The following is a 27,147-nucleotide window of genomic DNA, read 5'->3' on the forward strand; positions in this document are numbered from 1 at the left end:
ATAATATTGCAGTCTAAATGTAGCCAATTCTTATATTCTCACTATAAACAAGAAATCAAATCTACCAGAACAGGAAGAACATTTAATCTGCTATCCCATGTGGGAGTTTGGGTATCTTGGGCCAAAATACTCTCTTGGAAATACAAGGTAGCCTTCAACTCTTCTACCCACCAAGAGGCAAGAGTGGAATACAGATAGTAACTTGTAAAGAAACAGGGAATAAAGGATTGCTGTATTGGAAACATGGTTAGAAACATAGCATTTCTAGACACAGAGCATATGCTGCATGCTTGGATGGTAACCACAATTATTATCAGCCTAAATCAATCCATTGCAGGATGAAGCCCTTTTGTAATGGTATGTGGGAGTGACCTTGAGAGACAGGAGGAAGAGTCACAGCCTGGACAACTGACTTGCAAAAGGTATCGCAGCCCACAGAAGGAAAAATGGAATGAGAAGCATCTCAGAAGGGACCCTCCTTAGTTTTCTGGAAAGTACAGATAGTCCTCAATTTATGACCCCAATAGGGACCAGAAAATTTGTTGATAAGTGGGGCAGTCATTCAGCAAGGCATCAAGTGACCACACCCAATTTTACTACATTTTTGTGGCAGTCATTAAGCGAATCACATGGTCGTTAAGTGAATCATGTAGTTACCCATTGATTTTGCTTGTCAGAAGCCAGCTGGGAAGGTAGCAAATGGTGATCATGTGACCCTGGGACACTGCAACTGTTGTAAATACATGCTGTTGTCAAGTGCCCGAATTTTAATCATGTAACTGCAGGGACGCTGCAACAGTCAAAAGTGTGAGGAAAAGTCATAAGTCACTTTTTTCAGTGCCATCGTAACTTTGAATGATTGTTAAACAAATGGTCATAAGTCGAGGACTACCTCTAAAAATAAAGGAGGACACAAGTGTTTTCAGACTTGCAAGATTCTGTTACTGTATCCTTACAATGAAGGTAGTGTCGTACTCCTGGTTTGTGCTTCTTGTCTGGACTACCTTGAAGGGCTGACACCTCTTCATTGAAAGTTAGGGCTGTAATCTATCATACTGGTCCAGTATGGGTTGGTTTTTGATTTCCCAACCTAGGGCTGAGAGAGAGTGACTGGCGCAAAGTCGTGATTAAGGGAGGATTAGAACCTGGGTCTTCCTGGTCCTAGTCCAGCATCTTAACCACTACCCCTCATTGACTCTGGCTCAGAATTTGTTTATTTGGGGAGTTTTTAAGTTTGGGGGCATTTGTAAAGCTGCTGCTCATTGCTGTGTTCTCACCATTTTTCCAAGTCCAGTGGCAAGGCGATTGTTCTAAAAGCAAGTCAATACCCGTTGTGGCCCGCAGCTACCATACCCTAAATGCAGGCTGGATTTATTCACAAAACTAGCCCACGATACCCGCACATAAGCTTTCTCGGCCACCCATTCCCTTCCGAGATACTGAATGGATTGTTGGAATAGCTGTTGCTAAGCCTGTCATGTCCTGGACAGCTTATTTTTAAAGTGATGTAGCCCGAATTATTATTATTATTATTATTATTATTATTATTATTATTATTATTATTATTCCTCCTCCTCTTCCTCCTCCTCCTCCTCCTCCTCCTCCTCCTCCTCCTCCTCCTCCTCCTCCTCCTCCTCCTCTTCTTCTTCTTCTTCTTCTTCTTCTTCTTCTTCTTCTTCTTCTTCTTCTTCTTCTTCTTCTTCTTCTTCTTCTTCTTCTTCACACTCTTCTTTTTTTAAATATTTGGGAGGAGACCTCATGATTTAAAGCTGGAATAATTGATTTCTGTCCATCCCGGATTGTGTCTCTCTTTTTAAAGTGGCCCGGCAAAAGCCGCAACACGGAGAGAAAGAGCCACCCCGTGTTGAAACAGCCAAGTGCGAAAAGTTTTGCTTCTCAGTTTCGGGTGTTTGTTTCAAAATTCAGCTTGTGACTCCATCGCTGTAATAACATGCTGCATAATGGATGAGGCTGTATTTACAGCAGGTGTCCTAACAATTAAAAAAAAGCTGACTCTTGTTTGAGCAACTGTCTCTCCCCCGCGTGCCCTGCAAACAAACCCACCTCTGTATCTGGAATTGCAGAGAGAAATGAAGCCAACGGCGCGCTTGCTACTTGACAATATTGCAAAGTATCTGGATCGGAAGTGCCAGAAATAAATTGCTGCGTGTCACCTCCCTGGTCCCCTAGAAACAGATTAGTAATTTTGTTTAGGAAAGTGTCATAGGCGTGCCAATTTGGGGGCTTCCCCCCCATTATTGTAGCGTATTTCATTTATGATAAAATTGTGCGCAAACAAGGGGAATCTGTTGGGAGATCATAGCCTCAAAATCAACTGTATTTTTCGGAAGACAGAATATCTGCTGCGTGCCCAAGTACAAACTGAAAATAATACCCATGTTACGCGCAAGGATCAAGAGTGTGCATAAAAATGTAGGGTAAGTCTGTTAATTGTGACCTACCTTTCTGGCCTAGTTAGTATCTTCCTCCTGCCACAAACTGGTACAAGGATACATTTCTAAATTGTATATAAGATAATATGCTGATTCATAAGAGTTGCTTTCAGTTTTTCTGGATCAGAAGAATTGCATCCACAGTGGACTACCGCACTGTGTTATCTGTTGTGTTGAAAACACACAGGAAAGTATTTTAAATGTTTGTTGTTTTTAATCAATCGGGGAGATTTTGGTCTCGGTAGGATATTTATGACATGTTAGCCCTCTAGAGCCTGTGAAATTGGATGGGATATAAATTATGTAAATAAATACATACATAGCAGGGTTTGTAGGAAAAGACACTTCAGGTCTCGCTGGAATGTTGGACGTTGTGACCAAAGTTACGAAAGCTTTTAAATTTGCTGTATTACAACCCGAAAGCAAAGGATAATTTTTATATGGCATCTCACTGTTTGTGTCCCACGGTGAAAATCTCTCTGTCACTCTCTTTTAACCTTTGCTGCTTCATAAATAATTCATAACTGACAGTCAATATTTATTGAGCTTGTGACACAACCGGGTGAATCTGAGTGGGAGGCGCACGCCTTCTGCGCCCACCAACTTCTCTGGAGCCATCAGATGGATTTGAAACATGTGTCCTTGAAGGTGGAAAACCTGAGAAACATTGATGCATTATGGTGTTGTGTACTGCACAACAGGAGTGGCCAACCGTTGGCTGCATGCACGCACGCGCATACACACACAGATATACACCCAAGTTTCTACTGAGAAATTTTGGCAAAATGCCTGATTCTCAATGGCACATTTTTACCTTTTCTTTTTTAAGTTAAAGCTGTGCATAGCAGTGGAAGGCCCCTGGGAAGCAAAGCACTTTCATTTCCACTCTTAAGATACTTGCACTAGGATCAGCCCAATTTGCACCGCCAGAATTCAGCCATTTCGGGACTAAAAATCGGTATCACGTTTTTTTCATGCTTTGGGAGGGCTTTTTCAAATTGCTTTAATACGAAGAAAGGGGCGGGAAGAAGAGTAACCTAAGAAAAATACGGACCAGAAAAAAGAGAGAAAACCCAGCAAAAACATTTTGTAGTATATACAAGGAAAGTCACTCAGCCAGTTTTTAAACACAACATTAAACCTTGACCACGCAGAATGATGTCATTCGATCTTTCCACGGCACCCCTGGAGAGCCTGTTCGTAAGTAGAAAGCAAACAGATATCATCAGCCCAGGATTGTAAATCTAGAATTGCACTAAAATAAAAAGAGTAATTGTTAATTTATATTCCCCATGCTCGATAAATGCCTGGGAGGGCTCCTCTTCCGGTGGCATCATTGCAATATCCTGTGGCCCCATGCAAGATTGGAAGGCCTCGTTGTGCCCCAAACCTTCTGCTGTACCTATTGTACATAGATTCACGGCTTAAAGTACTAGTGCTTACTATCTGGGGTGGAGGGTTTTCATTCCCTTCCAAGCCTCTCACCTTGTACAGACACACAAACATAGACACTCACTCACTACCCTTGTTCTTTAGTTAGCTATACAACTCTCCTGTGTCCCTGTGCTAGACATAGCAAAAGCAACTGCTTGATCCTCAGTATGTCATTTTTAGTGGCAGATGGGTCCAAGTTGCTTGTTATATGCGCAGTTGTACGGATTTAGAGCTCTGAAGTACGGGAGTCCAATTCTGTCATTGATGCAATGAAACAAAGCAAGGCAGAATTCTAGATATGTTGGATCTTAACTCCCATAATTCCCAGCCATCTGGTCATTATAGAGACTGAGGTCCAGCACATCTGGAGATCATTAGATTAGGAAGAACACACTGTGTTTTAGGAAAAATGTTAACAGATTTACAGCTCTCTAAAATATACATACATGTTTCCTTCTTGGGGATTGACCCCATGACTCTGTGATAGGGGCAATTTCTAAGACTTTCTACCTTTTGAAGCCTTGCATTTTTGCTGTAAATCAAATTACTGGGCTAAACTGGGAGAGAATTTGCTATAGTTATAAGGTTATTTCTTACGCTTCTTCCCAATTCTTCCTGTAAAAGAGAGCAAACATTCCAATTCTTGCTTCTCGCCAGTCAGTATGGTGCCTCACGGTGACCATCATGGAAAAGTTTGCATTTTTATTTGTCAATAATGCTATTCATACGCTTTGTCACGAGAACAGCATCTGGTTATTCGGCAAGTTCCTCTTTACCCTCAAAACCTCACCTGTCCAAATTTGTGCCAAAGAATTCCAGTCCTGCCATGGATGCATGTGCAAGGCGATCCGTTTGCATAATTCATCTTATTATGACTTGGTTCATCCTTTGAGGGAAAGGACACTAAACCTCCATCACAATTCTTCCCTTTTCTTCCATGCTCCCTGACCACCACCACTCCCGCATTGGAAAGTTAATCTTGACACAGAACCTGATGTATTTCTGAAGCAGCGTAAGACCTTTTTAAAGATTTGCTCCGACAGGTTAATTATATTTTTAACCTGTAGATCATATGTTGACTGCTCTTCTACATCACATAATAGGATAACAAATGAAATGAAATGAAATTGTGATTTATCTTTAGATTCCTGGGAATGGAAACTCTACATCTCCCATACACATTTGTTCTCGGGGTCCTGGGTGCTCTCTGCCCTTGGTTGTTTACTTGCAGACATTTCATGACCCAACTAGATGATGATCACTGACAATGTTACCTGGCCGGCTCATGAAACGTCTGCAAGCAAGCAACCAAGCTCAGAGAGCACCCAGGACTCCACCATTCACCCCTGAGCTACAGAGATTCTCTTCTGTTGGAACATTTGTTCTTCTCCAGCAAAATGGCACTAATATGTTTGTAACAGAAGGTCAGTTTGTTCTCAAATAATGGTGTGTTAGGAAGAACCAGGAGTTATGGTGCATGCTGTGTCATCATGATTCCCTTTTTGCTCTGCCTGTCCATGAGGATGATTAACAAACCAGGATCTCTCTGTCTATTGCCTGTCTGAAACTGTGCACAGACTGGGATCCTAGGCTGCTCTTTCATGAGAAGAGCCCTGCTGGATCGGGCCCATAAGCTAAAGATCAACCTGATATATTCTTGGTGTATTAGGAAGATAACATTCTTGGGATCCCAGTTCATATGTGTGTGAAGCTTTCTAGGTTTGTTTAGCTACTCTCTCTGGTAGGAATCTTATGGGATTATGCTGCATGCTTAAATACTATATACTTGCTTGTTCATTCTCGATGAGCCTGAATGCTTTAGAATAGTGCACTGATGCTCTGAATGCAGCCACTGCAACCTGCAAAAATTTATCTGATCTCATTGGGCTATGAAAATTACCAGTCATGAAGGCTACACCAGGGTTCCGCAACCCTGGCAACTTTAAGACGGGTGGACTTCAACTCCCAGAATTCCCCAGCCAGCCTTGCTGGCTGGGGAATTCTGAGAGTTGAAGTCCACCCGTCTTAAAGTCGCCAAGGTTGAGGAACCCCAGGCTACACAGTTTCCTGTGTCATTTTGTGTAATGCCTAAAATGGAAGAACGTGAACCGCTCTTTCCCTGAACTACTGTGAGGACGTGCCGTGTCTCCTCATCTCATGTTGATGGTGGGATGTCCACAGCTCCACTTAGTACATTATCAACATGCATGGATGACAAAACCAAGAAAATGCTTTCTTCTGGGTGTCTCTGACACTGCCATGTATACTAGGGGTTCGAAGAGGTTTGAACGAAGCAAGTAAAAAAATGGAAAACAGCAAAGATTCATAAAGTCTTGAGTGTGAACCACCGTGGTTTCTAAGAGATCACACAAGAACGTTGATAGTGATCTTATGTAACAAATAGTTGCCATTTTATTCCAAATTACCACTTTTAAACCAATGATTCGTGGTACTAGATAAGAGGAACGTTTCCTCAGCCATCTGTTAAATTGGTTCATTTGTATATTCATTAAATGCTGGTATTTGAAATGACATTCTGAAAAAGACTGAAATAAAATGAAGACAAATCGTATGATGCATTGCGGAAATTGATCTTTCACAAAAGCTATTTGTATAAGGGCTGGCTCGTGTGCAGAAGGGTTGGCTGTCGACTTTATCTTAAAAGGGTAAAATGGGTGACGGGATGTTTAATGATACGGCTGTGCCCTCTTGCCCCATTCTGTGGTGGTTGTTTAATTATTTAATTAATTAATTAATTAATTAAATGTTGGCGTGTTGTGCTCCAGCAAACCTAGAGCAATTCACAGTGGTTTGCAGTACGTATAATCATAAAACAAGAATACTTGCTTGAGATGGTCCAAACCCAGCGTGGTGAAGTCAATACAAAGTATTAAAATAATATCAAAAAGATAACCCCAACTGCCAACTCAATCACAAACTGGACTCTTCCACAGTCCTTGTAGCAGCCCCATAGAGCAGCAATGAGACCTCTTGGGAGGCTGTTGCATAACAGAAATATACTTTGAGACTCCCTGGCCTCACAAGGTGGTTGTTGGAGATTGAGGAGGCCAGATGCCTTGAGCTTCTGGAGAAAAGCTGGGATATATAACTAATAAACAGAGATCTATAACTAATAAACATATCTTGCAGGCTTCAGTCCCTTCAAGGAAGACAGTCTGCGTGTCTTGAAAATAAGTTCTGTAGATATTTTAGTGGCCTTCTTAATGGAAGATCGCCCTTGCTTGAGGCCCAAAAACATCTCTTTTGCCGACATCTTTCTAAACAGAGCAATAGGATAGTTTAAATGGACTGTTCATCCTGCCCCCTCTATATTTTTTTTAAACAAATTATATTTTCAGGGCTGTGTTCCACTTAAGGCAACCTTAGACAAAGGCTGGAAATAAACTTCCTTCCTTGCTTGCAATCCATCTTATTTAAAAACCAAATAATCACTTGAAGAGGCAAGCCAGACTCTCATTAAGCTTTGGCAATGCCCAGTCCACCGACTTCCAATACCTTGAAGGGCTGAAAAAGAACGAACCGGGGACAGTGTCTTTGTAATTATTTATAACTGTTTACTTCCAGCCTCCCCTCCCCTAATTTTTTTCCTGTTTTCACTATAAACTGTTCTGACACCTGGGACCTGTTAGCTTTAACACAGCAGATCACAGCAAGTCTCCGTAATATGAACTGAAGCGTGGTGAAAACAATTGCGTGGCACGCTTTGTATTGTGGTCGTGCAACAGCTGTTTTTGGCACGAATCTGGCATTTTAACATTGGTCTGGGTGTTTTACTTTTACATACATATAAAAGTATTTTGCATCACCTTTAGTCCAGACTGAAAGCCCCCTCCTTTTTAAAACTTTAAAGCAGTTAAAAAAAAAAACGTGAAATTTATACAAAGGAAATCCCGAGGACCAAAAAAAGGCTCTAAAAAAATGTGAACATAACAAATACATTTAAAATCACTTAAAATGCGTGCTTAAAAGGCAGGCTATAAATAATTGTTTATAGTTCTTGCTATATTTGTGATTTGCTGTTGGAAGGTGATTTGAGAAGATAATGGGACTAATTTAAACAATATACATGTTTTTCTTTCAGTAACTAAAATAAAGGAGTGAGCTTTCTAGAAGTCTTTTCCGTTCGCCTTTTTGCCAAATCTCCTAATGTCCCTTCCTGTGCCACTTTGCGAGTCTCTAGGGCTCCCCAAAACACGCCTCATTTCTTCCCTTTCACACAACCATTATTACACAAGCAACGGTGATGGAGTTTTTACCAGTCTCTTTTACCAGATTCCTTCCATCGCCATGGTGCATCAACAGGGCAATGGGAGAGGGGGTCACCATGGGAGGTGTTCTTCTCTCAAGAGCTCCTTGGCACTTTGCTCAACTGTTGGTCTGTGCAACTGATAAATTAGGTAGGGAAAGCATGCAGCACATGGCTGATGGAATTCCCTCTAATATAATTACTCTGAGTCACATGACCAGGGGGGTCTCAAGGAAGGAGCAATCAGCGCATTCCACGTTGCATCTCCCAGAGCAGTGTGTCTCATCCTTGGCAACCTTAAGAAGGGTGGACTTCAACTCTCAGAGTTCCCCAGCCAGCTATGAAGTCCACCCATCTTAAAGTTGCCAAGGTTGAGACACACTGTCCCAGAGGGACACCTGGAGGGACTTTTCCCCTGGATTTAGTTTTCTTCTGCAACTTCCAACCAGATCTGGCCCATTTTCGAACTCAATCTTTCTTTTGTTGATTCTCCTGCCATTCCACATTTGGGCTGATTTTGTTCTGTTCTTGGTGAGTTACCCTGCTGACTGGCAGATAGGCAGACTCTCTTGGCATAATTTCTTTCCATTGGGTTGGAAAGAATAACAAGAGGAGGGTTACAGTGGGGAGGGGAAAGTCCTGTTTATTGTCCATGCAACATTCACTCCAGGGAAGGGAAGGGAAGGGAAGGGGGATTGTATGGTTGGGATGACTTTTCATGGGCTTTAGAGACAATTTATGCAGAGAAATCTGGTTGTTGTTTTTTTCCTGGCTGAATTTTAAACCAAGTGGGAGACCAAGAGCTATGGCTTCACTTTGCCATCTGAGCAAATAATACTGGGCCCCAGAGTTGAGTTCTGAGCCCTAGTTTGTACTAACGTGACTGATTTCCCATTCAGTTTGCTGGAATGGGCACAAGAGTCTGATGCAGGGCAGCGCGCAAAGCTGCTTCCCTTGAAGGGTTTGCTTAGATCATAGCCCTCCTTCGAACTGCTTTGTGCCGAAGCACATTTCATTTATGAACACTGCCCAGCCCTAGCGTAGTTCCACATTGGGAAAGGGACGTAGCCTGTTAAAATGTAGCCAAGAAAACAACTTCATACTTTTTTTTATTTTTATTTTTATTTTTTTGCAAATATAGATGCAATGGCAATTGCATTTAGCTTTGGGGTCTTGATTTTAATCATGACATCACGCGAAAAGCAGCCTTTTCCTGTTTTTCTTTGTTTTGTAAACCTTATCAAAGATTTGGCAAATGGCTCCAGCTTCCCTTGAATGTGAGATATGATTATGAGATGCTGTGCTTTTTCTGTGTGTTTGTTTGTGGTCATGAGGCTGCAAAGGCAGGGCTTTCCATAGCTCTGGATCAGCAGAGAAAAGCCTGGGGTGGGAGCCTAACGCGTGGCATTTCGGTTGGAAAAAATGATAGAGTCAGTTTTGGTGTGAATGCAGCCATAGTCTAAACTGTGGCCAAACATTTTGTTCTGATATTCCCCAAACATCCACTCAGCGTTCCCCAAAGTTCCCCTCACCACCATGCTGGCTGGGTTTAATAAGGATAGTCCACCACATTCAGATCGTGCCATGTAGGAGAAAGATCTGCTGTTGGGCTTGTATTTATCCAGAAACAAACCTGTTTCCTATAACCAATGAATTCCCCCTCTCTTCTTTTACAGCAAGTAACAAGAAAAACCTTTGGTGATAAACATTTTCGATCGGGATTAGAAAATGGTGTGCTGCTGTGTGAGTAAGTAATGAACTCTTTGTTTTAAGTTCCCTTTATAAAGTCTTCATAACAGTATATGTAAACTTGCATGTAATGTTGAGGATGTACCTCACCATTCTTAAAAGTTTGGCTTTGGGAATGTTTCACCAGGTGCCTAAATTGCCCCCCAGCATGTGCTAAAATGCAGATTGTGGTAGGTTTTGCTAAAAACAGTCACTTTCCCAGACGTTGCTGTACAGATTTGCTAGTAGGAGTCAGCTGACCTCAAGCCAAAGGAAACGTCTTGAGTGGAAGACCTCCAACTTAAACAAGTTTAGCCAAAACAAATAACTATGGATCATCATTCAATCTGTTGCATGTTTAGGAATTGGATGATCATGGTGTGTTTTCTAAACACCCCCATGTACATCTGGTGGGAATTCTACCATTCTGGATATAATATATTTCTTCATAAGGTTCACAAGGGAGACTTTCAAATATAGTATGATATTATTTAATACTAGGACTCATCTCTTGCACAGAAGCATTCTTCAGAGCAGAAAGAATCAGTATGATTAGATTTCCATATGGCTGCTTTACTGTGGATTCTATAAAATAGTTCCCAGAATTTCTAGAATTGCAGCAAAAAGAGCTGAAAATGGGAATATATAGATAGGGACAGTCGGATTTTGTGGACTGAAGAAAAGTCAAAAGCCTTCAGTCCCTGGGCTCAACCAGAACAGATGGGCAAACCAGTTCTTAGCCTATGTTGAATCCTTATTCCATTTTAAGAGTGACTGTCATCCAATCATGTAGGGGAAAATTAAAATGCTCTAGAGAACAGGATTGTAATGATTAGGGCAAAGCTACATATTGTAGCTGATAGTGGATGGGATGATCCCTACTGGACCAAAAAGTTCCTTTTTGGTCTATACATATTCCACTGTTGAAATCCATTTTGTCTTTCTTCTGTACTGATCTGCTATTTTTTATTTTTAAAAATCCATATGAACATAAATACTCTGGTAATCTTTTTAACAAAAAATGGTTCGGGAAGTACAAGGTCTGGTGGATAACTCATTTCCATTCTGCACACAGTAAGTAGCTTGCCAGATGAACGTTTCTTTCAAAAGCCAGAAAAGTGTACATGGCCCTCACATGCCCTGCCTTCCTTGTTTTCAGCCCAGGATCAATGCCTCACATGATGGGGCAAATGTCAACGTTGAGTCCTCTGGATGTTTCTGGAGACAGAGCCTTGAGCCTACTTGAAGCTGCAGTGCAAGCTTTATGTTTAAGAAATACTTGTAGTTTCCTGAATCCAAAACAAGATTATCTGCCTTTCCAAGCCATGTTAAAATGCCCATGAGAATGACTTTAAATCCTAAGAGCATTCTAGGAATGTCTGGAGAACAATAACTCTTTATTCTTCTTACTTAAACAATGCTGAACAAGGCTCAGAAATTGGCTTCCCATTTGAAAACAACTGCCCTCAGCACTTCCTACTTACATTATGAAAATTAGGGTGTTTTCATGCTCCCATGAGAATTAGGGCAGGGGGACATTTCAGGTACATCTTTATGGTAGATGTACTTGCCATTAAAGTGAAAGTAGGGGTTCATCTCTTGTAATCTTCAGTTTTTCCCCTGTTCCAGGATTTCCAGTAGAGTCACCCCATACCACGGGTGCATTTGAGCAACCAGAGAATCATTTGGTATCTTGAAAATGCAGTTTAAATTAAATACATATCAGAAGGCTGTAGACTGATGATGTACTGTTGCTGCCAAGGTAACAGGTGCAACTCCTATAATGGAAATGGTCTGGAAGAGGAGATCTTGAAGCAGCATCAAGGAATCCCCTTGTTTTTCCTTCCTTTTCCTCAAGCAAGTATTGCTTCACCCATTCCTACTCCAGTGGTGATGGAAGTTTGCTGGTTTGGTCATGTGTTGTCAGAAGTCTACTGCGATAGATCAGTTAAGGATTGTATATTCCCAAGTCAGTCTCGGTTGGGATTATTAGGGTTCTGTTATGTCATGGAGAAGTGTACGAATGCCATCTCCAGTCATAAAGAACTCCGGCTCTTTTTTCTTTGAGGGGCAGAGATGGTGAGTTCTCCCGGGTGAGGGAACAAGGATCCACGCCTTCCCCAGCTTCTGAATTTGGCTGCTCCGTTCCTAGCTAATTGGAGGACAACACATGACCAAACCAGCAAACTCCCATCACCACTGGAGTAGGAATGGGTGAAGCAATACTTGCTTGAGGAAAAGGAAGGAAAAACATGATGCCGCTTCAAGATTTCCTCTTCCAGAAGAGGAATGGGTAGAAGGAGGACTTTCTCCTTTACTACCTTTAGTACCCTACAGCTCTTTTTTCTGAGGAAGGGGGAGATTCTTGCCTGAGATACCCGGAGCTCTACTGTAGAGTCCTTAAAGCTGCACTCATCCTTGTTATGGATGGCTTCCCACGTGCGCTGTTGTTTCTTAGCACTGTTTATTTCCTTCCTATGAAGTCATCACAAAAGTTTTTTTTTTTTTTAATTATACCCTGCTGATCAGAAGCAATAGTGCTCTGTTTGTGCCATGCTGAGCAACTGGGTGCAATGGCTTGTTTGCAGCTGTTATGTACGTGGGATATATGAAACATCTTGCATTCTGGTTAATGCGGGAGGAAGGGTTATTGCTATGCAGTCCCAGCTAAAAATGTGGCAGTTTTTCAGGTTGTCTCAGAATAACTGAGTCTTACCCATAAGTGCTATGCAACTGGGCTTAAGGCACCTGTAAATCTTCCCGTTTGAGTTTTTCTACTTGGAACTTCTGATTGAAAAGAGAAGGGTGGAGAAATTACTCCCTTTGTTTCATTCTCTGTTCTGCTCCACATTATGCATGTCCCACATGAAGCATAAAGAGCCTACTTATGTAAAATTTGGCAGGTTCTTTTTAACTTACTTGAAAGCATGTCTGAGAAAGTAATATATGCGTTATAGTATAGACAATGGAATTGAAATCTGCAAGTGTGAAAACTTTCTTGAGACATTATCCTTCTTGGGTTTAAAAAAGATTTATTTCTGCTTTTTAAAAAATATGACCAGTTCTTATTGTTAAGCCAGATGTACGTAAGTGCTGACCTTTTTTGTTTTCTAAAAAATGATTTCATGGCTTCTGGCACAGTGATTTGGAGTGATTATTACTATATGCAGCAATTTTAGTAGGAATCGCCATTGTGTGCCAGATAATATAATAGCAGTTCTCCATGGGCGTCTAGATTAGCTTAAGTTAGTGTTACTGCAGTGTAAGTTACAAGCACCCAACTCTTCCTACTTCTCTTCCTATGTTGCAGTTTTGCCAACTTTTTTTTATAAATGGGCAAAACTGTTTTCTGTGGAGACTTACTTTTGTGATGAGATTCAGCAGCTCTCCCTTTTTCTCAGCTTTCCTCTTCTGATCCTTTCCAGTGTGGCCGCCAACTGTCTTCTCTAGCAGAGATGTAGCATGATTAAAAACAATCATAAAAATGAAAGGGCTGAAAATTGGTGATAAATGGTGATTATAACCTAAATTCAATAGCAGTCGTCCAAAACCAGTTACATGAAACATAATTCAAAATTAAGAAGAAGACCTGGAGTGAATTGATACTGTGCTCCTGTATATCTTGATAAATTGTGCTTGTTTTTGAGCCAGGCCTATAGCAATGGCAGGAGACAGCCTTCTTTGCAGAGGGGAAACGTTTCTCTGGAACTAGGTTTTCCCTAGAAAATTCATACGCATGTAGAGACACCTGTCTTCTATAAGCATTGTAACAGATTCCCTTAGTCTGAGAGTCAAAACTTTTTTAATATGTTATGAATCTGGCAGGGAAAGATGGATTCCTCTCTGTTAGAGAAGACTTCTCCCATCAGCAATGTCGAAGTGGCTCCAAGATTATTTTAAATCCAGGTGTACAATTCTCCTTCTGTGAATCATCTGGACCAAACACTTGCATGCTGGAAGAGAAATGGTCTGTAGAATAATAAATTACAACATGAAGCGACTGCAGAATGTATCCTGGGCTCCCCTAATCTTATGCCCTCTATGTTTATTGGACTTGCTGCTTAATGATTAAGAATGATGATAAGGTCATGATAATGATGAAATATGCATTTCCACATTTCTGGAGGGTATCAGGTTGAAGAAGATTGCCGTGCACAGCTGTACCTGCCCACTATCACAGGAATCTATTTTAATAATTTCCCCTTTAAAAAAAATTAATAAGATCTCAAAACAGCCTTCACAGGCCTTTTAGAAGGAGCGTTAAAATAGATTGAAATTAAAAACCAAGTAGGCAATTGAAAACTGGAAAGTAAATCTATATGTATCTTGAGTTAACCAAGCAATAGATACATATAGCAGTTCACAAAGCATATTTATGGCATTACAACTTGCATAGCTCTAAAAGTTATGCTGATTATTTATTGTCTAAGATCTCTAACCAAATATTTTCACAAACCAAGGTATTATGAACGTAAAATACATATGTAAAATACATACTATTGCCGGCTCACTGATGAGTGAGCTAGAATAGTATTTGAGTTTTTAGGGCTGCATATAGTAATGCCAGTAACAGTATATGTTAGCTTTTGCGTGCAGCGTGTGTTATAATTTCCTCTTGTACGTTCCAGAACTATATTAGTACAATTTTATACATGGAAAAGGGAGATTAAGAGGAGAGGAAAAGTCTGGTTTCAGAATGAATGGAGGAATGGAAGTAGAACTTGTTTTCTAGTGTGTGCTAAGTGTATATTTGATGTATAAGTGGGTTGGAGGTATGAAGTCAAGTATGCCTCTCATGTTGTTACTTGGGAAAGGTTTTCACTCCCATTTACACATGTTTAAATTTATCCAGGGTCAAGTATGTTTGATACTTTTCAGTTTATTTCTGCATAAGATTAAGAGTAGCTGTACAACACATTCAACAGTGTTTCTCAACTTTGCCAGCTTGAAGATGGGTAGACTTCAACCCATCAATTCTCCTCCTTCAATTCTAGGAGTGGGCTGGGGAATTCTGGGAGTTGAAGACACCCATCTTCAAGTTGCCAAGGTTGAGAAACACTGATGTACAGTTTCTAGTAAGGGAAGTATTTGTTTTCAACTAGATTATTAGCTTGATTTTGTTATTTTAGGAACATTTGTTCATATGCATAAGCTCAGTACTTGTTCTCATAGGAAGAATACGGATGACCCATGCCATTAAATGACAAACACTTGACACTTTTAGAAAATTTATACTGCTGGATATTTGAACAACAAACTGTTCTTGGCTTCATGGATTTGTCTGGTGTCTAGCCTGGAGGAAGATGCTGAGTTTCATTGAGGATGAAAATCTAAATTCAGACAAGGACCCTGGCCAGAATAGGAACCTGTTCTGTCTTGCACCAGATATGAGGAATATTATAATTTGATCTTGGGTCCAGAGCCAAAGCAGCAAGAGAATGTTGTCTATCAAAGTGCAACCTGAAAAGTTTCAGACAAAATGGCTTTCTGTGTTAAAACCTGGGAAGAATATAGTTGGGGGACGGAAAGGGAAAAAGAAAGACTGAATTTGTATTGTCGAAGGCTTTCACGGCCGGCATACAATGGCTGGTGTGGGTCTTCCGGGCTGTGTGGCCGTGGTCTTGAAGTCTTGTTTCCTAACATTTCACCAGCACCTGTGACCAGCATCTTCAGAGTGCAGGAGCACTTCTCTCTGTGCCCAGGGTGAAGTGACCCTTCTGTGGGTATTTATAGAGATCTGGGGGGGGTGGGGGGGTTGGGTTACTGAGTGGCTGCTTGTTTTGGAGTCAGCATCTGTGTGTATCTTCCTGGGGATTAGGCAGGGTTTTTTCTTCTACTGAATCATTAACGAGGGGCTGCTGGGGGTGATTAGCAAGTTCATTGTGTGAACTGTTCACATGTCCTGGTGGTTGAGCTGAGTTCGTTGACCTTTTGCAGGCTGTATTTTTCAGGATTGGTAGCCAGGTTTTGTTGATTTTTAGACTCTCCTCTTTTTTATTGTTTCAAAACACAGAGATACTGGACAACACCAACAGCCACTATACCAGGCTATACCGGGAAGCCATTGAGATTCACAAACACCAGCACAGTTTCAATAAAAAAGAGGAGAGTCTAAAAATCAACAAAACCTGGCTACCAGTCCTGAAAAATACAGCCTGCAAAAGGTCAACGAACTCAGCTCAACCACCAGGACATGTGAACAGTTCACACAATGAACTTGCTAATCACCCCCAGCAGCCCCTTGTTAACAATTCAGTAGAAGAAAAAACCCTGCCTAATCCCCAGGAAAATACACACAGATGCTGACTCCAAAACAAGCAGCCACTCAGTAACCCAACCCCACCCACACCCCCCCCAGATCTCTATAAATACCCACAGAAGGGTCACTTCACCCTGGGCATAGAGAGAAGTGCTCTTGTACTGTGAAGATGCTGGTCACAGGTGCTGGTGAAACGTTAGGAAACAAGACTTCAAGACCACGGCCACACAGCCTGGAAGACCCACACCAGCCAAAGACTGAATTGTTTTTCCTAATAAGGCTAGGATCCAAAGGGGTACTTGCACTTTCCTATGGGAATGTGTAATTTTTTTCTCTCTTTGAAGGAATGGTCATACCATCAACTGCTTTTAAAAATGCTCTTCAAATAAAAAGTGGCTGCGATGGGTTGCGTTTCCAGAAACGTTGCCTCCAAGCTGCCTTATAATGGGCATAGTTTGGCTGCCCTTCCTAACTTACCCACAACTAATTTCTCAGCAGTCACTAGCCTGTTCTAGCCTGTTGCCCTCATCTGAAGAATTGTAGTTTTTCATAGGGCAATCATAAGGAAAGGGAGAAAAAACACAGAATATTTTGTAGCATAGAGTTTGAGTCTGTTTGTAGTAGAATGTAAATGGATCATAAGGTTTGGTTCAGAGCTCCCTTCTGACCTAAGGAGATACCCCAGTTCACAGGGAGAAATACTAGTGGTTCTCCTTTTCTTTTCTTTCTAACTTGGGACAAGACAAAATGAAAGCTGTAGGTATTCTAGAATTTGTGATAGTGTGAAGCTGGCCCAATTTCATAGCTCCAGGTATGGCTGTTTGCTGTGTTTCTTTAAATCCTGGTGCTAGCTTTTGTTGTTCTGGAACCAGACTCAATGGCATTTGAAGCAGTAATTGCCCTTTTTATGCAAAATGCCAGATTTCAGATGTACAGACAGAAGGTCCTTTGTGCCATTATTTATTCATTTGTTTGGTAAATTTATATAGCCACCCATCTCACATACATGACTCTGAGTGGCATACAAAGTAAAAAACAATAGAATAAAATAACCAAAAACATAACAACAAAAATAATTAAAAATCATAAACACCATTTAAAAAATATAATCTACAGGAGATTATATTCCACACCAGTGCTACTAGATCCCCAGACCAGATGGCAAAGCCATGTCTTTAGGCCCTTCCAGAAGGCCGGCGAAGTCGGGGCCGGTCTGATCTCGGGGGCACAATGAGGGCGGGTGCCACAGCAGAAAAGGCTCTCCTCCTGGGTCCCGTCAGGGGACGTTCCTTCATAGACGGGACCCGCAACATGCCCTTCCTGCCAGTTCTGATGGGATGGGTAGATGAGACTGGGGAGAGGCGGTCCCTTGAAAGCCATCAAGTAATTGAAAAATAAAAATAAAGCCATTATAGCCAACAATTTGAAGTCAGATAGCGATCAATGACATTGAGTCTGAAAATGAGGCAGTGCCATATGAAGGCCTTCTGTGTAGGACTACCAGATCTAGTCTGCAGAAATCCACTTAGCCGCTAGCAGGCAGCAGAGTCAGAATTTTCTGTTTGGCTTTGGTACCACCTGGTGGTCCAGATCTGATAGCCCTACTTAGTCCCTAGATGCTGCGACTCGGACGGCCAGGCTGGCCATTTTGATTTTCAAGGCACTTTGTCCAGTACAAAGACCATCTTCTCTGTCACTTGCTTCTTTCCATGCTCTGGCGTTTCCCAAAGATAACGATGGTATTATTGTTGTTATCGTATTGCTTTCCCTTTGAAATATTCCAGAATTTTGAAGTTAGAAATGAGAAATGTAGCTTTGTGTGGGGTGGTATCTGATTTTGAACTGACACCACTTAGGAACTGGCTCCTTCTGTTCAAGCCAATTCATCTTGCACACCAACTGCTTCCATCGCTCACAGTCATTCATGTCCTGGTCACTTCCCAGTTGGACTACTACAATGTGCTCTACATGGGACCAGCCTGGAAGGCCACTCAGAAATTACAGCTGGTCCAGAATGTGGTGGTGTGTGCAGTGTTAGGCACCCGTTGCCCATATTACATTGCTGTTGCACGAACTGCACTGGGTGCAATTCAGGGTGCTGGTTATCGCATTTAAAGCCCTACATGGCATGGGACCACGTTATTTTCAGGACCACCTCTCCCAAGAGTATCTGCCTGTCCCACCAGGTCGGATAGAGTGGGTACGCTCCAGGTCCCTTCCCTTAAATGCTGCCATCTAGTGGGACCTATGAAGCATGCCTTTTCTGTAGCAGCCCCTGCCCCACGGAACACCCTTCTCCGTGGCACCTGGCATGCCGCCACCCTTTTAGCCTTCTAGAAGGCCACAAAGAGCTGGCTCTTCCCCCAAGTGCTGGGATAGGATGTGGGAGCTCGTAGATTGTTCTGTTGGATGCATCCCAGGAGGATGGCTGAGGTACCAGGTTTTTGTTTCTGGAGTTGTTTTAATTGTTCTCTCATTCTTATGGTTGTTGTGAGTTGTGTTTTTCAGTGGGCAACCACATAAACCTTTTAAATAAATAAATAACCCTCAAGCCCTGTGGCTGATGCACCTCAGCAGTTTGACACAATTTCATTCGTCCATCATTCATTCCAAACATTTCTTCCAGATCAAATATTGGAAGTTACATTTAACTATTGTTGTGGAAAACTAGATCAATCAAACAGTGTTGTGCTTTCTAATGATCTGTTCTATCATTAACTGCCATCTGTTTTCATCATCTTATTTTATTTATGGTCTCTTTTAAAAAAAGAACATGTAGACGTGTGTTTGTCAGTACTAAAAGTTTATCCTTGTAGGCAGTTTGGTTCCAAATAATTCAACATTTGAATACAGAAAGAAGGTTTCTTTCTGGGGAAAGATTTTGTTTATTTATTTAAATAGTTAAATGTTTGCTGAAATGAAACATAATCTTAAAGAGGTTGCAGAAGATCAACAGAAAGTTTGTGCTTGGATATGCTTTACTCAACTCTTATTCTGCAGATTTTATAGGACTGGATATAATATTCCAAGGGTGGACTTGTAGAATTAGGAGATGCCTCTGAGATCGATGGGATCACACTCACGCTTCAGGACAAGATTTACAACATAGGCCTCCTTCTTAATCCAGCTTTGATGTTGGATAGCTATAAGACCTCAATGACAAGTGAGGTCTTTGATCAGCTTAGGCTGATAAACTGGAGATACTATTTCTTAGAGACCTGGTATCAGTGATCCTTGTATTAGTAACCTTAGGTGTGAATTTAACCGCAAGTGACCCAGAATGTGACCGTGCATCTAGGAGGGGCCACATCACCCCATATTGAAACAACTGCAGTAGTTTTCAAAGAATTCTTTTCATTCCCCTTTAAATTCCATGGTTGCAAAAAACAATTATCCTATAAATGGCTAGAAGCAAATATTTATGTTTCTTTCAGTACATTTTTCAGTACAGGGTAATGTCGTTCAGAAGAGAATGTCCAAACTCCTCTTCACGAACCAAGTAGAGTATCCAGACTGGGTTCTAAATATAGCCATGTATTTTTAGTGATTTGAAAATGAGCATCAGTGCTTATTTTGTTGGAGCAGTTTTTGAAAGATGGCCATATGCCATTAAATATTTGGAGGCATGAAACTTTAATCTCAAAGGAACTTCACAATTGCCTTTCTTCACAATTGGGTTTAGTTGAGATTATTTGCCCTAAGGCAGTTAGAAACTGGACTTTGGGAATTCAAACTTTACATTCCCAACATTCCCAAAACCATACCTACTTCTCATTCTGGTTTCTTCAGTGGTGATACTGTTGTGTCTTAAGTTTTCAGCCACAAGCTCTCAGGCTAAAGCTTATTTAAAATAAACAAACAAACAATCATGTATTTCTTACAACAGAATCAGCAGGAAGACATGTCAAAAAACATCCCAGAATTCAAGATATCTGGGTAGAGTACTAATAGCAAGTTTAAAGGACTGAGAAACAAAGTTTGGGTCTAGGTGGTAGGATACCTCAGATCTTCTGGAAGTAAGCTGTAAGATTCAAGTTCATGGCTCAGAGACCACAAAACATCACTGTATTGTTAGTGCTGTTTCTATCCCTGGCTAGTTTTAGGTAGAGGCTTTATGCAGAACTGCCTGGCTTCCAGCAAGCCCAGTAGGTAAAAATTATCCTGAACCACAATGCAGGACTGCTTAGGAGAAACTCCTGGCACTCAAGTAGACCATTAGTCCCTTGATGCTCTTTGTTGAGGTTTAGCAGTCCTCAACTTATCCCATTTGAATCTCAACCCAATGTCATTTATATTCTTGTAGACTTCGAGAATATGTAATTTTGTCAGGGTAGTAGTCCAGAAATACATGATACGAAATGGTGGGAGATGATTCTGTGAATTCTATACTAGGGCTGTCTCTTCTTCCGAATTAGTCTTAGCAAGCTCCTCATCCATTTGCTTCTTTGTTTCGGTGAAGCTGTGTCCAAAAGGGCCATGACTTCTTTCAAAACAAAGCCCCTTACCAATGACTCAGTACCTAGTATTTGTGTATTTTAGAGATTGTGTATTTGTGTATTCTGAGGCTACCAGCATTGCAGAACTCCAGAGAACCACTAGATGGTAACAAAGAGATGCAGAGAACTCTGATACTTTGCTATCCTCTGGAGATTTGTAGCTCAGATATGGTAGCCAATGTATTCTACTTATCTATTGTATTTATATATTTCCTGTACTTAATAAACATAGTTTTAATTTAGGTCTGAATAAAGATCCACTTTGTTTTAGAGTAGAAGGGCCATGCAAAAGATTCTCAATTTAGCTCAGAAACAACGAAGTGTCTTGTGACATCTTAAAGAGTAGTGCGTTTAACATTTACACATTTGCAATCATGTAAGATGTTACAGATCTCAGTTCATTTGATCAGATGCTACATCTAATGCAGTGGATTGAGGTCCATGAAAGCTGATTAGTTTAAAGCTACAAGATTTGAGTTCTTTTCTCTACAAACATCAGTCGTAACTACTTCTGTGGAAATCAAAAACTCTTTGTTCCACTATTTCAGAAAGTTATTTATTTTTGGAGCTAGTATGTGTAAGAAAAAGAATTCCAGGCCTATTTTGCTGGTGCGTAAAGCAAAGAGCTGAATAGCAACACATTTTGTTCTCTGTCTTCCTGCTCTTCTTGCTTTCTCACACGTCTTTGTCCACCTTTGTGAGTTGTGGTGGTCTAACCACACTTTTCATTTCCTGCCCTTAGAAATATGGAGCCCTCCCTTTCTCTTCCTCTTCACCTCTGATTTAACCCTAAGTGAGGCCAACACAAACATTTTTAAAAGATTTATTTCACGCAGCTCCTGACATTTGGCATTTGTATTAAGGCCACCAGAACTTTCTTTTTTGTGTGTTTGTGCCTGAAACTTGGGGGGAATATTGCAATCAAGTTTAATAGTTTGTACATCCATAAAGATCTGGCCAAATTTTGCCATTTTCTGTCCCCTTCTGTGGTGTTTTCCACTATGGAAACTTTCGCTGGGTGAGTAGAACAATCTGTGATAACTCTAGATTCCTAACAAATTATTGTTTGTTTCTATTGACATTAGGCATCTTAAAGAACATATTACATCACTTGGATCCCAAGAAGTTTCTTTTGGACTATTTTTGGGGTTCATCCTTCAATAATTTCCTTAATTTTGAAAGTTCAAGGTGATAAAGAACCTTAACTAGCAAAAGGATCAACATCCATGTATAAGAAAGGAAAGTAGACATGGTCTGGAGAAATCCCAATATTCTCAAGTAAAGACTGATCCTATTCTTAATGTTGTGTTTTGGATTTTGGGTGCTATAACCCAAAGTTTACACTTTAAACTTAATGCTGAAAAAGGTTTATTTGCCTTAGCATTTGAGAACCCATGGTGATGCTGTTTGCAATTTTTATTGTACACGTTTGGTCTATAGCATTACATTTGTATGTAGTACTACATTATCATTGTATGTCACATATACACTACATTATCACTGTATGTTACATTTTATACAGTATTTATATTTTGTATAATATTTAATGAATTTTTCATTTTGTACATTGTCTGACAGGAATATATACATTTTTGGAAAAAAATGTATATTTAACCCTTGGCATATGACATAGTTCTGCAGAAGTATATAAGAAGCACAGTATATGATACTGGGTGGTAATTCAGATTATCGAAGATCTCTGCTGGTGTTTTCTTTTTATTAGAGCAAACTTATAGCCGTAATAGTTTAAAAGGTAGACTTAACCAGAGTATTGACAATATTTATTAAAAACTCAGATCTTGTATGGGTTGACAGGAAAGATTTAAATATCTTCTCCCTGCTGAATTCTTTCAAGATGTTATAATTTGCCTTTTCAAAAGAGGCTGCTATTGGTAATCATATGACTACTTTAATAATGACTCTGCTGTAAGTTACTGTTTCATGAGCATTTAAAGCTACCTCCTAAAGGTTTTGTATCCTTTCAAGCAGAACTGCAGTTTCATGAATCTTTTATTTGATAGGACTAGAACATGGGTGGTCACTCTTTCCATGTCCTAATGTCCTACAGGTTGCCATGTTGAGATTGTGCACACAAACATGCACATTTACCCCTTCATATGGCCTTCATACCTTGTCCTGTTATCCCCAAATGATTTGCTGCCACTAATAGTGGGAAAACAATGGTCTGGTCCCTGCCAGGCAGTTGGTCAAGTAATCACTTGGTTGTGAGAATTCATCATGCATTAATTTCTTGCAAGTAATGGAATCAAGAAACCAGCAGTCCATTTTCAGCTGGCCACATGATCATTTAAATAATTAACCATGGAAAAATGTGGACAAGGCCTCAGTGGCTTTGGAGTACACTTTATTATGGATGAAGGATGCAAGTAGCCCTTACTAAGACTAGTCTGATGGCTCTCCTACCAGTGGGAATATATTCACAAGTCTTTCCCATTATAGTTTTGAATATTCCAATTTTAAACCTCATTATTTTGAAAGGGTTCGTTTTTCCCCTATAGAATTCTAGAGAATTGAAGGGGCTCTCTCCTTCTGCAGTTGTACTGTTAACACTTCACTGATGTACGAGATGCAAAAATATTTATGACAATTGTTGCTCAACAGCTTGGTAATATAGCATCAAAGAACATCCATTTGCACCGAATGAGACTGATTACATCATGACCATTTGCTGCCTTAGTGAGGAAAGCTTTAAATATTAGTAATAGTCAGAAACTCAAACTGCTGAATGGCTCTTATCTCGTTAGCCTTTGATGTGGAACAACGATCCTTTATAAAATAAATTTCAGATAAGATACAGAGAATAAGTTTATTCATGTGTTGCATCAATTATACAGCTATAATTTTGTAAAAATCATAGTTATTGGATATAAAACACATGGTTTTCCATCCAGTAGAGGCTTAAAATAGAGATATGATATATGCTCTTTATCTTTGCTTTTGAATCCTTCACAAATATAATATATTCATATAATAGAATTCATATATTTAAATTAAAGATAGGGAGTTCCAAGCTGGACTTTTTTCAGATGATACTTATTCTATGTACAAAACTTAACTCTATAGGGCCTTGTAGTTAATACAAGATTAATTATGATCCCATTGCTTTATAATCCTTTAATCTATATAAAGTTACTTTTTCCCAGTCTTATTAATTGTTCTTATTAATCTTCATGAAAAAATTAAGTCTATACTTAATTAAAATATCTGTATAGTAATGCACAATCTGTCTGGGGAGCATTTAAGTAGTTGTTTAGTTATAACTGAGCGCAGACAAAAAAAAAATTAAATATAACTGGTTATAAACCTACTAAAGACTTTACTTCACATGAAGCTTGAAAATAAATCTGAAGTAAGGAGGCCAATTTCCTGACTTCACAATCTTTCACAACATTCCCATCTTCGTATTTTTCAACGTGAGGCAAAGGGCAGATAAGAAGAAACTAGGGGTATATAACCAGCAAGGAGTATTAAGCGTTTCCAAATTGCCCTGATAATTGGAAGCTTGATTCAGAAGATGTTCATCATACACGCTGACAGAGAATAATACATCCCATTTACTGGCTTATTTGAATAATTGAACTTAATTGTTGAGATACACTGTCCCTAGTGCAGTTCCCTTGTTTGGCCAGAGCTGAGCATTGGTTTCCAGGTTGGACCCATGCCTTATATTCTTCATGCTTCCAGTTCAGGACACATTGCAACTCAAAGTTCTCAAAAGTGTTACAGATAATAATCTCAACTTGCACAATTGTGTTTGTCAGCTTTTGTAAATTTCTGTCCAAAGTCAATAGCTTTGAGGTTTTGGTATGGAGGTGTGGTGTACTTAGAGGAAGCAATTTCTAATTCAAGTCTATGACTGATAATATGCCACCCCTTTCTTGTAACAGGTTGCTGAATTCCATAAAGCCTGGATTGGTCAAAAAGATCAATAGATTGCCAACTCCCATTGCAGGACTGGTAAGTATCTGTAACTGAAATGCTTCAGTTGTCTTGTTTACTTCTCAGTTTTGTGGTTCTCCTGAGATCTGTTCCAAAAAGGTAACACAAGCATATCTATTAAACCCAGGCAGCCCCGTTGTGAAAAATTCCAGTTAGTTTTGATGTTTGGCCAGTTCTAGCTTAATTAGATCTTTTTTTCATCAAAAAGGTAGATTCCTGTTTAACTTATGGTATGATAATGAGGAAAATCTATCTAAAGTAATGGATATGTGCTTTATGCTTTATACATAAGCTTATTTGTTTCCTAGAAGATGTAGCAGCTCTCATCCCAGTATTAAATTCTTTTATTTTAACAGAAGCATTTTGGAATATTTATTTTTCTTTGTAATCTCTTCTTAATGTGATAAAATAACAAAAATAAAGTGATAAATGCGGTTCTGAAATAGAGTTTCAGTTTTTGGCAGGCTTTTCAAAAATTGTCCAAGCTAATTTGAGATTCTTAATTTTAATCTATAATTTTAATCTATAATTTCCTAATTATAGATACCATCTCAAAGAAATTTCAGTTACCCAGAAAAAAAAATACAGTTTGGATATGAAAGATGAATCTTATATTTTATTAACAGTATCTTATTAGTTTATGTCTCTGACTCTTAAAGATTAAAGAAATAGTCCTGAACCCATTATGTAATACATTCTAAGCATATTTGGAATGGTCTTTAACAACTGGTTGTGGATTCTTCTTTCTGTACTTTTCAGCATTTGAACAAAAAGTAGAAGAAACGTAACAATGCACAAGTGTATTTGTTGATACTCAACCTTAGGAACCTCTTCTTATCCTATCTGACTTTGGATTGACAATTCCTTTGATTAGAACCTATCCCCTATTTTTGCTCTTGGTTGGGTTTGGAAAATAATCAGGGTTGAGCGTGTTCAATTATTCGGATGGGACTCCAGCAAGAAATGCCAGGGCTGTAGCCCAGCTCAAAGTCAAAAGACATCTCAGAAAAGGCAAGTGCAAACCACTTCCCTTCTGTTGCCAGTGCCATTAAATGGTTGAGTCCATATGGTATTGACTCTGCTCCAGGAAGAGTTGAGCTTGGCTTGAAGGCGTCTTTATCCTGAGGCCCATCTCCCCCTCTTTCCAAATTTGGTTTTTGCTGTAGTGACTATTTCTTTGATTCTTCAAGTAAACACAATAAGAGAACACACATTACATGAAGTCAATCTTCTCCATACCTGTTTCCAACTTTCCCACCAATGATACGTAGACATCTTTGCCCTTAGACCTCACGGGAAGTTCCAGCTTATGGACCTGATCTACAGTAGTTCAGCCAACCTGTTGGAAGGCAGACTACACCCTCACTGATAGCACTTTTCCCCAGTGGTTCTTTGAGGACCATTTCTCCTCCTCTTTCTTCCTGCTTGTAACAGGTTCTGGTGGTCCCCTCACCACATCCACTTGCTACTCCTTGAGCATCACTTGCCTTCTTTCTCTTCACATTCAAGTTATTCAAAAAGTTTCTCACCCGAGTTAGAGTTGAAATCCAGCTCTGTGGCACGGAAGCAGCTCTCGGTCTTGTACAAATGCTGATGCTTTGAAGTCACAAGGCAACATTTACACAGAAGGACATTCCTCCTTTGCCCAGTGTTTTTCCCCCAATCTGTGAATAGTCACTGAGAGAAGGAATTTCTTCTTGTTTAGGGCTTATCTTTTGTTTGACTGGGTTGAGATACATTTATAACATTACTTCAGTTCCTTATGCTATTCCTATGGGGATTCAGACATTTACTTCAGAGGGTGTGTGAAAAAGGAGTCAGGAATAATAGTAGGAAATAGCAAAGGCAAAACGAAATGGTTGAACTGTAAGTACCCTGCGGCTCCCGTCTCTGTTCGGCTCTTGGTCTCGGCTCTAACGAAGGAAGCTGGTAAGCAGCAATGTGAGTTTGTGGATGTACCTTTGAAATATTTGGTGCCTACAAACAGAGAACAGCATTGTCTGTGGTATACTCACCCTTTTGATAAATAGCTGCAACTTTCAAAGAGAGAGAACACCATAATTGGTAATAATAAAGAGGGATCCCAGGAAACCAGATGTTTATTAAATTGTTCGTTACTGAGCTTTGTTTTAGTAGAGGAACGTATAGGAACTTGGTGGGAAAAAATTGTGACGAAAATAAAAGCCGCTCATCTTTTTGTAATTCTGCATTTCCCCAAAAGAAAGAGGATCTTGAATTTAAAGTGATTCCCCTTCATGGAAGAGAAGAGAGAAAAAGGATGATAAATATAGAGAAGAAGAATGTGGGATTTCCTCATGTGGTCAAGCTGAATTTCTCCTCATACCCAGAAGCATACAAGGATACGGATACATACCCCCGAGGTGTCTGAAAGGGTGGGATGGGGCAGAAAGGTCAAAATGGTGGCCACAATCAAATCCCTGCCCATTTTTTATGTGCATCACATGGAAAGCTCTTAAAAGGGGGCAGGTCTCTTATGGTAGGCACCGTCTTGATTTTTTTGACTCCCCACGCAGACTTCTTGACACAGAC

The 27,147-nt window shown here is 40.1% G+C and overlaps 1 protein-coding gene across 3 annotated transcripts in view; it reads left to right on the forward strand.

Annotated features, from left to right (window-relative positions):
- LIMCH1 (LIM and calponin homology domains 1) overlaps positions 1–27,147 on the forward strand; it is a 197,735-nt gene that overhangs the window by 68,842 nt on the left and 101,746 nt on the right. For all 3 annotated transcript variants that reach the window (XM_088131210.1, XM_088131208.1, XM_088131209.1), the window contains exons 2-3: positions 9,831–9,901; positions 24,546–24,615. In XM_088131210.1, coding sequence (XP_087987336.1) covers positions 9,831–9,901; positions 24,546–24,615 — 141 coding nt within the window. The remainder of the gene's footprint in view (positions 1–9,830; positions 9,902–24,545; positions 24,616–27,147) is intronic.

The sequence above is a fragment of the Python bivittatus genome, unplaced genomic scaffold, assembly GCF_059951505.1.
Source record: "Python bivittatus isolate LINGU-HERP-01145 unplaced genomic scaffold, Pbiv_v1 ctg000970_np1212, whole genome shotgun sequence".
In the NCBI taxonomy this organism is placed as follows: domain Eukaryota; kingdom Metazoa; phylum Chordata; class Lepidosauria; order Squamata; family Pythonidae; genus Python; species Python bivittatus.